Source organism: Leptodactylus fuscus, chromosome 1 (assembly GCF_031893055.1).
Source record: "Leptodactylus fuscus isolate aLepFus1 chromosome 1, aLepFus1.hap2, whole genome shotgun sequence".
Lineage (NCBI taxonomy): Eukaryota > Metazoa > Chordata > Amphibia > Anura > Leptodactylidae > Leptodactylus > Leptodactylus fuscus.
The window spans coordinates 363,461,675-363,476,922 of record NC_134265.1 but is presented as its reverse complement, the minus strand read 5'-3'; the positions used below and the strand labels follow the sequence as shown (position 1 = coordinate 363,476,922).

Here is a 15,248-nt window from a genome sequence, read left to right as displayed (position 1 = left end):
TCCACAGTCACCAGATCTCAATCCAATAGAGGAGCATCTTTGGGATGTGGTGGAACGGGAGATTCGCATCATGGATGTGCAGCCGACAAATCTGCGACTGCAACTGTGTGATGCCATCATGTCAATATGGACCAAAATCTCTGAGGAATGCTTCCAGCACCTTGTTGAATCTATGCCACGAAGAATTGAGGCAGTTCTGAAGGCAAAAGGGGGTCCAACCCGTTACTAGCATGGTGTACCTAATAAAGTGGCCAGTGAGTGTATATGTGGTAATAGTAAGTGATATAAAGGTGATGTATAATAGTAAGTGATATAAAGGTGATGTATAATAGTAAGTGATATAAAGGTGATGTATAATAGTAAGATATATATAAGTGGCAATATTAAATGATATAGGTAATATATAATAGTAAACTTCTTCCCCTGCACTGATCGCTGTTTCTGCATGCTGTCTTATCTATACTCTGGTGTTTGATCACAGACATGATTTCAATGCACTGAAGTCTATGGAGAGGGTTGCAGTGAGAGCTAGGACTGACTGACAGAGCAATGAGATAATAGACATGCCTGTAGCTTGAAAGTGAGAGCTTTATATCTTCACATCATTGGATAATATTTCACAACAATACCTAGTCATGGGAGGTTATGAGAATCCAGATTTTTAAGCAGCAGCCATATTTGCTATTTCTCTCCTGTACCATCTCCATAGACTTCTATGAGCGGAGCTTATTTTATGTATATACACAAAAGATTTCATTGCAGCATTCAGGTGCAGTGATCAGTGCAGGGGAAGAAGGGAGGGATAAGAGAAGAAAGAAGAATACTTATGTATCACCTATATTACAATATTTACTATCACTACCTGCACTAATCACTTATAACAATAAAAATACATTTTAAAAGCTGTCACACGTTCATGTGTTGTCATTGGGTACAAGGTGTCAGACACGTCAGGGTGTAGATTTCCTGTCACTCCCGACATAAGAGTTAAATGAAGGTTATTTTATATCATCTGAAGCAAAACCAGAGGTCACCATGTTACCCCAGACTTGTTTTATATTTGTAATTTGTTTTTCACCATTATTACATTTCTCGAGTTAAAATTAGGTTTTAAAAGTAAAATATAGACTTTAGGGAAAAATATACAGCCAAGAATGCCAGCACATGAGGTCAGGATAGCAAATATCTCCACGGCCACCATGTATTTCCCTCTGGTGCTCAGATAAGCCGGGATCATGGCCATCCAGACACTACAGAACAGCAGCATGCTGAAGGTGATGTACTTGGCCTCATTAAAACTGTCCGGTAATGTCCTGACCATGAAAGCCAGAAGAAAGCTGACAGCGGCCAGGAGCCCCATATAACCCAACATGGAGTAGAACCAGAGATCTGAGCCCTCATTACACTGAATGATGATCTTCCCAGGATAAGAGTGATGGTCAAACTCTACATAAGGAGGAGACACCAACAACCAGATAACACAAATGAGAACTTGTACAGAAGAACACACCAAGACCACAGAGTTAGAAACTTTCTGTGAGACCAACTTCATCCAGACACTGCCAGGTTTGGTGGCTTTGAAGGCAATACAGACTGTGATAGTCTTGGCAAGAACAGAAGAGACACCAATGGAAAAGAAGATCCCAAATGAGGTCTGTCTCAGTAAGCAGGTTATGGCCACTGGACGACCAAGGAAGAAGAAGACACAGAGGAAGCCGAGCAAGATGGAGACCAGGAGGATGAAGCTCACAGTCCGGTTATTGGCTTTAACAATTGGAGTGTCCCGGTAATAGACGAAGCTTCTTAATACGAACAATGTGACAGCAGAAAAAAATAAAGTGAGGGCTAAAAAAACTGGAACCAAAATGTCCTTCTCATAGGAGAGAAACTCGTAGGTTTTCGGGACACATTTCTCTCTCTTCTCATCCGGCCACTCTTCTTTAAGACATTTATGGCATTTGTCACTGTCTGCAATAACAGTAAAGAATATTAGTGGTTTGTACAAGAACTCAGCAGACAATATTATTATTATTATTATTAATATGTATTATTATATATGTTACTGTTACTTTAATAAATGTGTTAGTATTAGAGATGAACGAACAGTAAAATATTCAATATTCGTTATTCATTTTGAATAGCCACTCATTATTGGACTATTTGAATGAATATTGAACCCCATTATAGTCTATGGGGAAAATGCTTAGTTTCAGGGGATCCCACCATTCGACTCAGGAGGGTCACCAAGTCCACTATCACACCTCAACAAATGATGCCAACACCTCTGCAATGTAACTGGGACATCAGGGGAAGCATGTCTGGGGGCATCTAACACACCAAAGACCCTCTATTACCCCAACATCACAGCCTAACAACTACACTTTCCACACTCAAAAAAACCTCTATCAAAGTGGGAAAATACCTGGAAACCTTCTTTACTCCCCAAATGGGCGGACACAAACCCAAATTTAAGCTCAACAAACATTAACAAGCACCCCTTTAAATCATGTTGCCCATGACAACCACAGATGGAATAGGCAATGGGAAATCCAACAGTCCCCACCCTGACCTGTCATTGTGGATGTGTGTGTGTGTGTGTGTGTGTGTGTGTGTGTGTGTGTGTGTGTGTGTGTGTGTGTGAGATGTGGTAAAAATTCCAAAATTCACTTTTGAGGCCCTTAACATGAGCCCATCCAAATTAAGTTACAGGCCCTTAAGCTGAGCTACCAGCAGAGATTGAGGCCCTTCAGGTGACTTCAGCCTCTACCTGCAGAGTTTTTGGCCCTTTAACTTAGTTCAGCTTTGCACCAGCAGAGATTTTTTGGCCCTTTGGGTGAGTTAAGCCTTGCACACGGCAGTGTTTTTGGCCCTTAGGGTGACTAGAGCCATGCAGCAGCAGTGTTTTATTTTTTGGCCCTTGGGGTAACCCCTAAAAAATTAGATTTCAGGCCCTTGGGGGGTATCCATGAAAAATTTATTAAAATTGTTTTTTACAATTACATCATGGTGAAGGGGCTAGGGTTGGAGGAGGGGGAGTGAAATGGGTGCTGGCAGCCCCTCTCCAGTACCTGTACTGTAGACTGGATACCCAGCTGTATATGAGACGAAGATGGCCGACACTATTCTTGTTAAGTCTGAGAACATGAATCAAGATTCTTATACTTTATATTGCATGTTTGTGTCATAAGAAATACTAATTTTTCTTCAATAAGGTTACATAGTTCTGAGACAAAGAAAGGAATTTCCAAGATGAAGCTTGATTCCTGTTTGGCACACCCTGTAACAGAATTCCACAGACTGAGGGGCAACACGGTGGCTCAGTGGTTAGCACTGCAGCCTTGCAGCTCTGGAGTCCTGGGTTCGAATCCAGCCAGGAACAACATCTGCAAGGAGTTTGTATGTTCTCCCCATCTTTGCGTGGATTCCCTCCCATTCTACAAAGACATACTGATAGGGAAAAAATGTACATTGTGATCCCTATATGGGGCTCACAATCTACATTTAAAAAAAAAAAAAAAAGAATTCCACAGACTGGAGCAAGGAGGTGTCTGGCTGGACATTGAAGTTTGGAGCCAATGGGATATGGACAGCAGCTCAGGAATGCCAAAGGGGGCAGTAACCCCCTCCTTTCTTTGTCTCTTAAGTGTGTGGACTTTCAATAAAGAGCCAGCAGTGCAGACTTGACTTGGGCGAAAGAGCATCTAGCTGGCTTAGTGTTAGAACTTAGTGTCTGTCTCATTCTTAGCAATTGTGCACAAATATGCTCATTAATTTGGACTGACTGATTGATCCAGGATATAGTCTATTACGACTCTGACAATTTGGTGCTGAAACCCAGGAAACTACTTTGACGGAAATCCAGAGAGGCTTTTGACCCGCACAGGTCACCTTAATTGAACTCCGTCATTTTCCGAGGAGGGTCCGGAACCTCAGCTGATCACGGTGAGTTTACTTATAATATATATATATATATATATATATATATATATATATATATATATATATATATATATATATATATATGTATCCTCACCTGTGAATCGGGAAATGATGGCTAGTAAACTTGGTGGTTATGACGGGTTATTTGTCTGAACCCCAGAAGGGACAGGGTTTCTGGAACTTTCCTCTGGTAGTTTTAAAAACTAAGCATTGCTGTTTTCTGTCCCATGTGGCTCAATTGGTCAGAGTTTTTCATAGATGGATTGGATCTGAAAGTTGAGAATGTTTAAGTGAAGTGAGATAGTTGGAAGCCGTCTGTTTATTTAGGAAAGGTGTTGCGTTTCATGCCATAACATAATTGCTGGACACAGGCTGTCATTCCGGGGAAACAGAGCAAAGGACAGGTGTCGGTAGGACCCTTAAGGTTTCTCAAATCCGCCAGGGATTTGAAATAGTAGTTAGGATCCATAAGGTCAAATATACATCCGCTAGGGATTTGTTGTAGAGTAGTGGAAATACACATAGAGCTGCAGTCTGGGGTTGGGGACCTGACGACAAGATCCTGTAACCGGGAAGGTGGATCTTGGGCGGTGACTGTGAGTCTAGCACTGGTGAGCAGCTGCACTAGTGTTATATTTCTAGTTTGTGATCATGTTATGGCTAGAGATGAGCGAACACTAAAATGTTCGAGGTTCGAAATTCGATTCGAACAGCCGCTCAATGTTCGTGTGTTCGAACGGGTTTCGAACCCCATTATAGTCTATGGGGAACAGATACTCGTTAAGGGGGAAACCCAAATCCGTGTCTGGAGGGTCACCAAGTCCACTATGACACCCCAGGAAATGATGCCAACACCTCTGGAATGACACTGGGACAGCAGGGGAAGCATGTCTGGGGGCATCTAACACACCAAAGACCCTCTATTACCCCAACATCACAGCCTAACAACTACACACTTTACACACTCAATACCACCTCTCTGACAGTAGGAAAACACCTTGAAATATGTGTATTTGGCACTTGCAGTGAGGAGAGCTTGTCACCAGCAGTGAATTTGGCCCTTGTAGTAAGTTGAGGTTGGCACCAACATTTGTTTTGAAAATCAGGGTGGATTGAGCCTCTAACCAGCAGAGTTTGGGCAAATTCATGGTGGAGGGAGCCTCTAAACACCCCAGTTTGGGCAAATTCATGGTGGAGGGAGCCTCTAAAAACCCCAGTTTGGACCAATTCATGGTGGAGGGAGCCTCTAACCAGCCCAGTTTGGGCAAATTCATGGTGGAGGGAGCCTCTAACCAGCCCAGTTTGGACCAATTAATGGTGGAGGGAGCCTCTAACCAGCCCAGTTTGGACCAATTAATGGTGGAGGGAGCCTCTAACCAGCCCAGTTTGGACCAATTAATGGTGGAGGGAGCCTCTAACCAGCCCAGTTTGGACCAATTAATGGTGGAGGGAGCCTCTAAACAGCCAAGTTTGGACCAATTCATGGTGGGGGGAGCCTCTAAAAACCCCAGTTTGGACCAATTCATGGTGGAGGGAGCCTCTAACCAGCCCAGTTTGGACCAATTAATGGTGGAGGGAGCCTCTAACCAGCCCAGTTTGGACCAATTAATGGTGGAGGGAGCCTCTAACCACCCCAGTTTGGACCAATTCATGGTGGAGGGAGCCTCTAAACAGCCAAGTTTGGACCAATTCATGGTGGAGGGAGCCTCTAAAAACCCCAGTTTGGACCAATTCATGGTGGAGGGAGCCTCTAACCAGCCCAGTTTGGGCAAATTCATGGTGGAGGGAGCCTCTAAACAGCCCAGTTTGGGCAAATTCATGGTGGAGGGAGCCTCTAACCAGCCCAGTTTGGACCAATTAATGGTGGAGGGAGCCTCTAAAAAACCCAGTTTGGACCAATTCATGGTGGAGGGAGCCTCTAAACAGCCCAGTTTGGGCAAATTCATGGAGGAGGGAGCCTCTAACCAGCCCAGTTTGGACCAATTAATGGTGGAGGTAGCCTCTAACCAGCCCAGTTTGGACCAATTAATGGTGGAGGGAGCCTCTAACCAGCCCAGTTTGGACCAATTAATGGTGGAGGGAGCCTCTAACCAGCCCAGTTTGGACCAATTCATGGTGGAGGGAGCCTCTAAAAACCCCAGTTTGGACCAATTCATGGTGGAGGGAGCCTCTAACCAGCCCAGTTTGGGCAAATTCATGGTGGAGGGAGCCTCTAAACAGCCCAGTTTGGGCAAATTCATGGTGGAGGGAGCCTCTAACCAGCCCAGTTTGGACCAATTAATGGTGGAGGGAGCCTCTAAAAAACCCAGTTTGGACCAATTCATGGTGGAGGGAGCCTCTAAACACCCCAGTTTGGGCAATTCATGGTGGAGGGAGCCTCTAACCAGCCCAGTTTGGACCAATTAATGGTGGAGGGAGCCTCTAACCAGCCCAGTTTGGACCAATTAATGGTGGAGGGAGCCTCTAACCAGCCCAGTTTGGACCAATTAATGGTGGAGGGAGCCTCTAACCACCCCAGTTTGGACCAATTCATGGTGGAGGGAGCCTCTAAACAGCCAAGTTTGGACCAATTCATGGTGGAGGGAGCCTCTAAAAACCCCAGTTTGGACCAATTCATGGTGGAGGGAGCCTCTAACCAGCCCAGTTTGGGCAAATTCATGGTGGAGGGAGCCTCTAAACAGCCCAGTTTGGGCAAATTCATGGTGGAGGGAGCCTCTAACCAGCCCAGTTTGGACCAATTAATGGTGGAGGGAGCCTCTAAAAAACCCAGTTTGGACCAATTCATGGTGGAGGGAGCCTCTAAACAGCCCAGTTTGGGCAAATTCATGGTGGAGGGAGCCTCTAACCAGCCCAGTTTGGACCAATTAATGGTGGAGGGAGCCTCTAACCAGCCCAGTTTGGACCAATTAATGGTGGAGGGAGCCTCTAACCAGCCCAGTTTGGACCAATTAATGGTGGAGGGAGCCTCTAACCACCCCAGTTTGGACCAATTCATGGTGGAGGGAGCCTCTAAACAGCCAAGTTTGGACCAATTCATGGTGGAGGGAGCCTCTAAAAACCCCAGTTTGGACCAATTCATGGTGGAGGGAGCCGCTAAACAGCCCAGTTTGGGCAAATTCATGGTGGAGGGAGCCTCTAAACAGCCCAGTTTGGACCAATTCATGGTGGAGGGAGCCTCTAAAAAACCCAGTTTGGACCAATTCATGGTGGAGGGAGCCTCTAAACAGCCCAGTTTGGGCAAATTCATGGTGGAGGGAGCCTCTAAACAGCCAAGTTTTGGGAAATTCATGGTGGAGGGAGCCTCTAACCAGCCCAGTTTGGACCAATTAATGGTGGAGGGAGCCTCTAAACAGCCCAGTTTGGACCAATTCATGGTGGAGGGAGCCTCTAAACAGCCCAGTTTGGGCAAATTCATGGTGTAGGGAGCCTCTAAAAAACCCAGTTTGGACCAATTCATGGTGGAGGGAGCCTCTAACCAGCCCAGTTTGGGCAAATTCATGGTGGAGGGAGCCTCTAAACAGCCCAGTTTGGGCAAATTCATGGTGGAGGGAGCCTCTAACCAGCCCAGTTTGGACCAATTAATGGTGGAGGGAGCCGCTAAACAGCCCAGTTTGGGCAAATTCATGGTGGAGGGAGCCTCTAAACAGCCCAGTTTGGACCAATTCATGGTGGAGGGAGCCTCTAACCAGCCCAGTTTGGACCAATTAATGGTGGAGGGAGCCTCTAAACAGCCAAGTTTTGGGAAATTCATGGTGGAGGGAGCCTCTAACCAGCCCAGTTTGGACCAATTCATGGTGGAGGGAGCCTCTAAACAGCCCAGTTTGGGCAAATTCATGGTGGAGGGAGCCTCTAAACAGCCCAGTTTGGGCAAATTCATGGTGGAGGGAGCCTCTAACCAGCCCAGTTTGGACCAATTAATGGTGGAGGGAGCCGCTAAACAGCCCAGTTTGGGCAAATTCATGGTGGAGGGAGCCTCTAAACAGCCCAGTTTGGACCAATTCATGGTGGAGGGAGCCTCTAAAAAACCCAGTTTGGACCAATTCATGGTGGAGGGAGCCTCTAAACAGCCCAGTTTGGGCAAATTCATGGTGGAGGGAGCCTCTAACCAGCCCAGTTTGGACCAATTAATGGTGGAGGGAGCCTCTAAACAGCCAAGTTTTGGGAAATTCATGGTGGAGGGAGCCTCTAACCAGCCCAGTTTGGACCAATTAATGGTGGAGGGAGCCTCTAAACAGCCCAGTTTGGACCAATTCATGGTGGAGGGAGCCTCTAAACAGCCCAGTTTGGGCAAATTCATGGTGGAGGGAGCCTCTAAAAAACCCAGTTTGGACCAATTCATGGTGGAGGGAGCCTCTAACCAGCCCAGTTTGGGCAAATTCATGGTGGAGGGAGCCTCTAAACAGCCCAGTTTGGGCAAATTCATGGTGGAGGGAGCCTCTAACCAGCCCAGTTTGGACCAATTAATGGTGGAGGGAGCCGCTAAACAGCCCAGTTTGGGCAAATTCATGGTGGAGGGAGCCTCTAAACAGCCCAGTTTGGACCAATTCATGGTGGAGGGAGCCTCTAACCAGCCCAGTTTGGACCAATTAATGGTGGAGGGAGCCTCTAAACAGCCAAGTTTTGGGAAATTCATGGTGGAGGGAGCCTCTAACCAGCCCAGTTTGGACCAATTCATGGTGGAGGGAGCCTCTAAACAGCCCAGTTTGGGCAAATTCATGGTGGAGGGAGCCTCTAAAAAACCCAGTTTGGACCAATTCATGGTGGAGGGAGCCTCTAACCAGCCCAGTTTGGACCAATTAATGGTGGAGGGAGCCTCTAAACAGCCAAGTTTGGACCAATTCATGGTGGAGGGAGCCTCTAAAAACCCCAGTTTGGACCAATTCATGGTGGAGGGAGCCTCTAACCAGCCCAGTTTGGGCAAATTCATGGTGGAGGGAGCCTCTAAACAGCCCAGTTTGGGCAAATTCATGGTGGAGGGAGCCTCTAACCAGCCCAGTTTGGACCAATTAATGGTGGAGGGAGCCGCTAAACAGCCCAGTTTGGACCAATTCATGGTGGAGGGAGCCTCTAAAAACCCCAGTTTGGACCAATTCATGGTGGAGGGAGCCTCTAAAAAACCCAGTTTGGACCAATTCATGGTGGAGGGAGCCTCTAACCAGCCCAGTTTGGACCAATTAATGGTGGAGGGAGCCTCTAAACAGCCAAGTTTGGACCAATTCATGGTGGAGGGAGCCTCTAAACAGCCAAGTTTTGGGAAATTCATGGTGGAGGGAGCCTCTAACCAGCCCAGTTTGGACCAATTAATGGTGGAGGGAGCCTCTAAACAGCCCAGTTTGGACCAATTCATGGTGGAGGGAGCCTCTAAACAGCCCAGTTTGGGCAAATTCATGGTGGAGGGAGCCTCTAAAAAACTAAGTTTGGACCAATTCATGGTGGAGGGAGCCTCTAACCAGCCCAGTTTGGGCAAATTCATGGTGGAGGGAGCCTCTAAACAGCCCAGTTTGGGCAAATTCATGGTGGAGGGAGCCTCTAACCAGCAGAGTTGTGGGAAAGCAGGGTGGAGGGAGCCTCTAACCAGCAGAGTTGGTGGAAATCAGGGTGGAGGGAGCCTCTAACCAGCAGAGTTGGGGGAAATCATGTTGGAGGGAGCCTAGTATTAGCAGAATTGTGCAACGCTTATGGTGGATGAGTATGAGGATGCGGAGGAATTGGAGAGATTGAGTACAGACATGGAGTTTCATGTTGGGGTGCTTTACACAGGTGGGCACAAAAATGAAGGCTCTATCCAGTGGTGGTTCATTTTTATCAAAGTGAGCCGGTCGGCACTCTCAGCTGACAGACGGGTGCGCTTGTCAGTGATGATGCCACCGGCTGCACTGAACACCCTCTCAGATAGGACGCTGGCGGCAGGACAGGACAGCACCTCCAAGGCATATAGGGCAAGTTCAAGCCACAGGTCCAACTTCGACACCCAATACGTGTAGGGCGCAGAGGGGTCGGAGAGGACAGGGCTGTGGTCGGAAAGGTATTCCCGCAACATGCGCCTATACTTCTCACGCCTGGTGACACTAGGACCCTCCGTGGCGGCACTTTGGCGAGGGGGTGCCATCAAGGTGTCCCAGACCTTAGACAGTGTGCCCCTCGTTTGTGTGGACCGGTGAGAACTTGGTTGCCTACTGGAGGAACTGCCCTCCCTGCCGCCAACGTCACATGCTGGAAACATCTCCATCATATTCTGCACCAATTGCCTGTGGCAAGCATTGATGCGATTGGCCCTCCCCTCTACCGGAATAAAAGACGAGATGTTGTTTTTATACCGGGGGTCAAGGATAGCAAAGATCCAGTACTGGTTGTCCTCCATGATTTTGACAATACGCTTGTCGGTTGTAAAGCACCCCAACATGAACTCAGCCATGTCTGCCACAGTGTTAGTTGGCATGACTCCTCTGGCCCCACCGGAAAGTTCAATCTCCATTTCCTCCTCATCCTCCATGTCTACCCATCCGCGCTGCAACAATGGGACGATTCGAAGTTGCCCGGAAGCCTCCTGTATCACCATCACATCATCGGACAACTCTTCTTCCTCCTCCTCCTCCTCCTCCTCCTCCATTAAACGCAGTGAAGCGGACAGATGTGTGGACCTACTCTCCAGCTGTGACGGATCGGATGCTATCCCTAACTCCTCTGTGTGATCTGAGTTATCCCTGATGTCAATCAGGGATTCTCTCAGAACACACAAGAGCGGGATTGTAAGGCTCACCATCGCATCCTCAGAGCTCACCCTCCTTGTGGACTCCTCAAAGACCCGTAGGATGTCACAAAGGTCTCTCATCCATGGCCACTCATGGATGTGAAACTGAGGCAGCTGACTTTGTGGCACCCTAGGGTTTTGTAGCTGGTATTCCATCAAAGGTCTCTGCTGCTCAACCACTCTATTCAACATCTGAAACGTTGAGTTCCAGCGTGTGGGGACGTCGCACAAAAGCCGGTGTTGTGGCACATGCAGGCGTTGCTGGAGAGATTTTAAGCTAGCAGCGGCTACTGTCGACTTGCGAAAGTGGGTGCACATGCGCCGCACTTTCACCAGTAGCTCTGGAACATTGGGGTAGCTCTTTAGGAAACGTTGCACCACTAGGTTGAAGATGTGGGCCAGGCATGGAACATGTTGGAGTCCGGCAAGCTCCAGAGCTGCTACCAGGTTCCGGCCGTTATCACAAACGACCATGCCTGGGCCCAGGTGCAGCGGCTCAAACCATATTGCCGTCTCATCGAGGAGGGCATCCCTCACCTCGGAGGCAGTGTGCTGTCTGTCCCCCAAGCTGATCAGCTTCAGCACAGCCTGCTGACGTCTACCAACGCCAGTGCTGCAACGTTTCCAACTCGTAGCTGGGGTCAATCTAACAGCGGAGGAGGAGGCGGTGGCGGAGGAGGAGGCGGTAGAGGAGGAGGAGGAGGGGGGTGTTCTTCTCGTGTCCCTGCCAGGAATGTTAGGCGGGGAGACGAGGTACACCGGGCCAGTTTGGGAAGCAGTCCCAGCCTCAACTACATTCACCCAGTGTGCCGTCAGTGAAATGTAGCGTCCCTGTCCGCATGCACTTGTCCACGCGTCGGTGGTCAAGTGGACCTTTGTGCAAAGCGCGGAACTAAGGGCCCACCTGATGTTGAGTGACACGTGCTGGTGCAAGGCGGGGACGGCACACCGGGAGAAGTAGTGACGGCTAGGGACGGCATAGCGAGGTGCCGCAGTTGCCATCAGGTCCAGGAAGGCGGGAGTTTCAACAAGCCGGAACGCCAACATCTCCTGGGCCAGCAGTTTAGCGATGTTGGCGTTCAAGGCTTGCGCGTGTGGGTGGTTAGCAGTGTATTTCTGCCGCCGCTCCAATGTCTGAGAGATGGTGGGTTGTTGTAAAGAAACGCCTGATGGTGCCTTTGATGGTGCAGGAGAAGGAGATAAGACAGGACCAGGGGAGGATGAGGTAGAAGTCAACAAAGTGGCGGAGGCAGATGAAGTGGTGTCCTGGCTCGTCCTCTGGAGTGCATCGCCAGCACAGTCAGCAGTGGCAGTGGCAGAGGCAGAGGCAGTGGCAGAGGCAGTGGCAGTGGCGTGAACGGCAGGCGGCCTTTGTCCTGCCGTTGCTGCCTGCCACTGATTCCAGTGCTTGGATTCCAAATGACGGCGCATTGAAGTGGTGGACAGGTTGCTCTTCTCAGAGCCCCTAATCAATTTCGAGAGGCAAATTGTGCAGACAACACTATATCTGTCCTCGGCGCATTCCTTGAAAAAACTCCACACCTTCGAGAAACGTGCCCTCGAGGTGGGAGTTTTTCGGGGCTGGGTACGAACTGGAACATCTTGGGAGATTCCGGGTGTGGCCTGGCTTCGCCTAAGCTGCTGACCTCTGCCTCTGCCTCTAGCTACCCTTTTTGGTGCTGCACCTGCCTCAACATCCACACTACTTTCCCCGCTTGACATCCCCCCTGTCCAGGTCGGGTCAGTGTCCTCATCATCCACCACTTCCTCTTCCAACTCCTGTCTCATCTCCTCCTCCCGCACAATGCGCCGGTCAACTGGATGCCCTGACGGCAACTGCGTCACATCATCGTCGATGAGGGTGGGTTGCTGGTCATCCACCACCAAATCGAACGGAGATGGAGGAGACTCTAGTGTTTGAGCATCTGGACACAGATGCTCCTCTGTTAGGTTCGTGGAATCGTGACGTGGAGAGGCAGGTTGAGGGACAATGAAAGGAGCGGAGAACAGCTCTGGGGAGCAGGGACAGTTGGGGTTATTGTTCTGTGAAGCTTGGGAATTTTGGGAGGAAGGAGGACAAGACTGTTGGGTAATAGGAGGAGAGGAGGCAGAGTCTGACTGGCTGCTGGACAATGTGCTGTAAGCGTTCTCTGACAGCCATTGCAAGACCTGTTCCTGGTTCTCGGGCCTACTAAGGTTTGTACCCTGCAGTTTAGTTAATGTGGCAAGCAACCCTGGCACTGTGGAGTGGCGCAATGCTTGCTGCCCCACAGGAGTAGGCACGGGACGCCCTGTGGCTTCACTGCTACCTTGCTCCCCAGAACCATTCCCCCGACCTCGCCCACGGCCTCGTCCACGTCCCTTTCCGGGAGCCTTGCGCATTTTGAATTCCTAGTTAGAAATTGGCACTGTATACCAGTAGTAAAAATTGTGGGTGCACGTAACCCCAATATATTCTTTGAATTCCCAGTCAGACACTGGCACTATATGGCAGTAGCAAGAAATGAGGGTATTTATAACCCCAATATATTCTTTGAATTCCCAGTCAGACAATGGCACTGTATACCAGTAGTAAAAATTGTGGGTGCACGTAACCCCAATATATTCTTTGAATTACCAGTCAGAAACTGGCACTATATGGCAGTAGCAAGAAATGAGGGTATTTGTATTCCCAATATATTCTTTGAATTCCCAGTCAGACAATGGCACTGTATACCAGTAGTAAAAATTGTGGGTGCACGTAACCCCAATATATTCTTTGAATTACCAGTCAGAAACTGGCACTATATGGCAGTAGCAAGAAATGAGGGTATTTGTATTCCCAATATATTCTTTGAATTCCCAGTCAGACAATGGCACTGTATACCAGTAGTAAAAATTGTGGGTGCACGTAACCCCAATATATTCTTTGAATTCCCAGTCAGACACTGGCACTATATGGCAGTAGCAAGAAATGAGGGTATTTATAACCCCAATATATTCTTTGAATTCCCAGTCAGACAATGGCACTGTATACCAGTAGTAAAAATTGTGGGTGCACGTAACCCCAATATATTCTTTGAATTACCAGTCAGAAACTGGCACTATATGGCAGTAGCAAGAAATGAGGGTATTTGTATTCCCAATATATTCTTTGAATTCCCAGTCAGACACTGGCACTATATGGCAGTAGCAAGAAATGAGAGTATTTGTATTCCCAATATATTCTTTGAATTCCCAGTCAGACAATGGCACTGTATACCAGTAGTAAAAATTGTGGGTGCACGTAACCCCAATATATTCTTTGAATTCCCAGTCAGACACTGGCACTATATGGCAGTAGCAAGAAATGAGGGTATTTGTATTCCCAATATATTCTTTGAATTCCCAGTCAGACAATGGCACTGTATACCAGTAGTAAAAATTGTGGGTGCACGTAACCCCAATATATTCTTTGAATTCCCAGTCAGACACTGGCACTATATGGCAGTAGCAAGAAATGAGGGTATTTGTATTCCCAATATATTCTTTGAATTCCCAGTCAGACACTGGCACTATATGGCAGTAGCAAGAAATGAGGGTATTTGTATTCCCAATATATTCTTTGAATTCCCAGTCAGACAATGGCACTGTATACCAGTAGTAAAAATTGTGGGTGTATATAGCCCCAATTCTATTGCTAGGGGACTTGCAGGGTATTTCTGGGGTGAAGGTGGGGGGGCACACCGTTGGAACGGGTATCGGGGTATATATCGGGTATACGGGAATACACTGACAGTGTATTCCATTCAGGATCCTGGGAAAGCTGGGTTGCGGCGATTGAGCCCGTCAGTGCCACGTTACACTGACAAGCTTCTCCCTGGAATTTAGCTCTTACAAGAGCTGTTGGTTGTCTTCTCCTTCCTATCCTAGCCTGTCCCTGCCTACCCAGAATCTAAGCCCTGGCTAACTGGACGGAAACCTCTGTCCCCGGTGAATTGCAAGCTCAGAATGACGCGAACCTGGGCTGCGCTGTTCTTTTAAATTAGAGGTCACATGTTTTCGGCAGCCAATGGGTTTTGCCTACTTTTTTCAACGTCACCGGTGTCGTAGTTCCTGTCCCACCTACCCTGCGCTGTTATTGGAGCAAAAAAGGCGCCAGGGAAGGTGGGAGGGGAATCGAGTAATGGCGCACTTTACCACACGGTGTTCGATTCGATTCGAACATGCCGAACAGCCTAATATCCGATCGAACATGAGTTCGATAGAACACTGTTCGCTCATCTCTAGTTATGGCGTTTAAGTGTAAACATACTTTGCCCAGTGAGGCACAGACGGCAGTGGAATTGGTTAAGGTTAGGGAGGGAAAGAAGTATGTGAAGGACACAAGCCATCTGTATAAGTTAGCTGGATTGCCGTCCAATGGTATATTGCAGCCCAGCCCAGCAGTGGCCACTTCCTGTGGCAGCCATATTCCTTAGCAAGTGAGGTTGTAGTCAGTCCAATTGACAGCTGCTATCTGAGAGAATAGAGGCATATTGAAAGACAATAGAATGTTACAAGGCACAGCATGGTTTATAGGTGCGTGTGCTATAGCAAA

At 48.1% G+C, this 15,248-nt stretch overlaps 1 protein-coding gene across 1 annotated transcript in view; it reads right to left on the bottom strand.

The window, feature by feature from the left end:
• Positions 1-1,054: 1,054 nt before the first annotated feature.
• LOC142186855 (vomeronasal type-2 receptor 26-like) overlaps positions 1,055-15,248 on the bottom strand; it is a 34,808-nt gene continuing 20,614 nt past the window's right edge. Inside the window, exon 5 of the mRNA XM_075261387.1 lies at positions 1,055-1,968. Coding sequence (XP_075117488.1) covers positions 1,055-1,968 — 914 coding nt within the window. The remainder of the gene's footprint in view (positions 1,969-15,248) is intronic.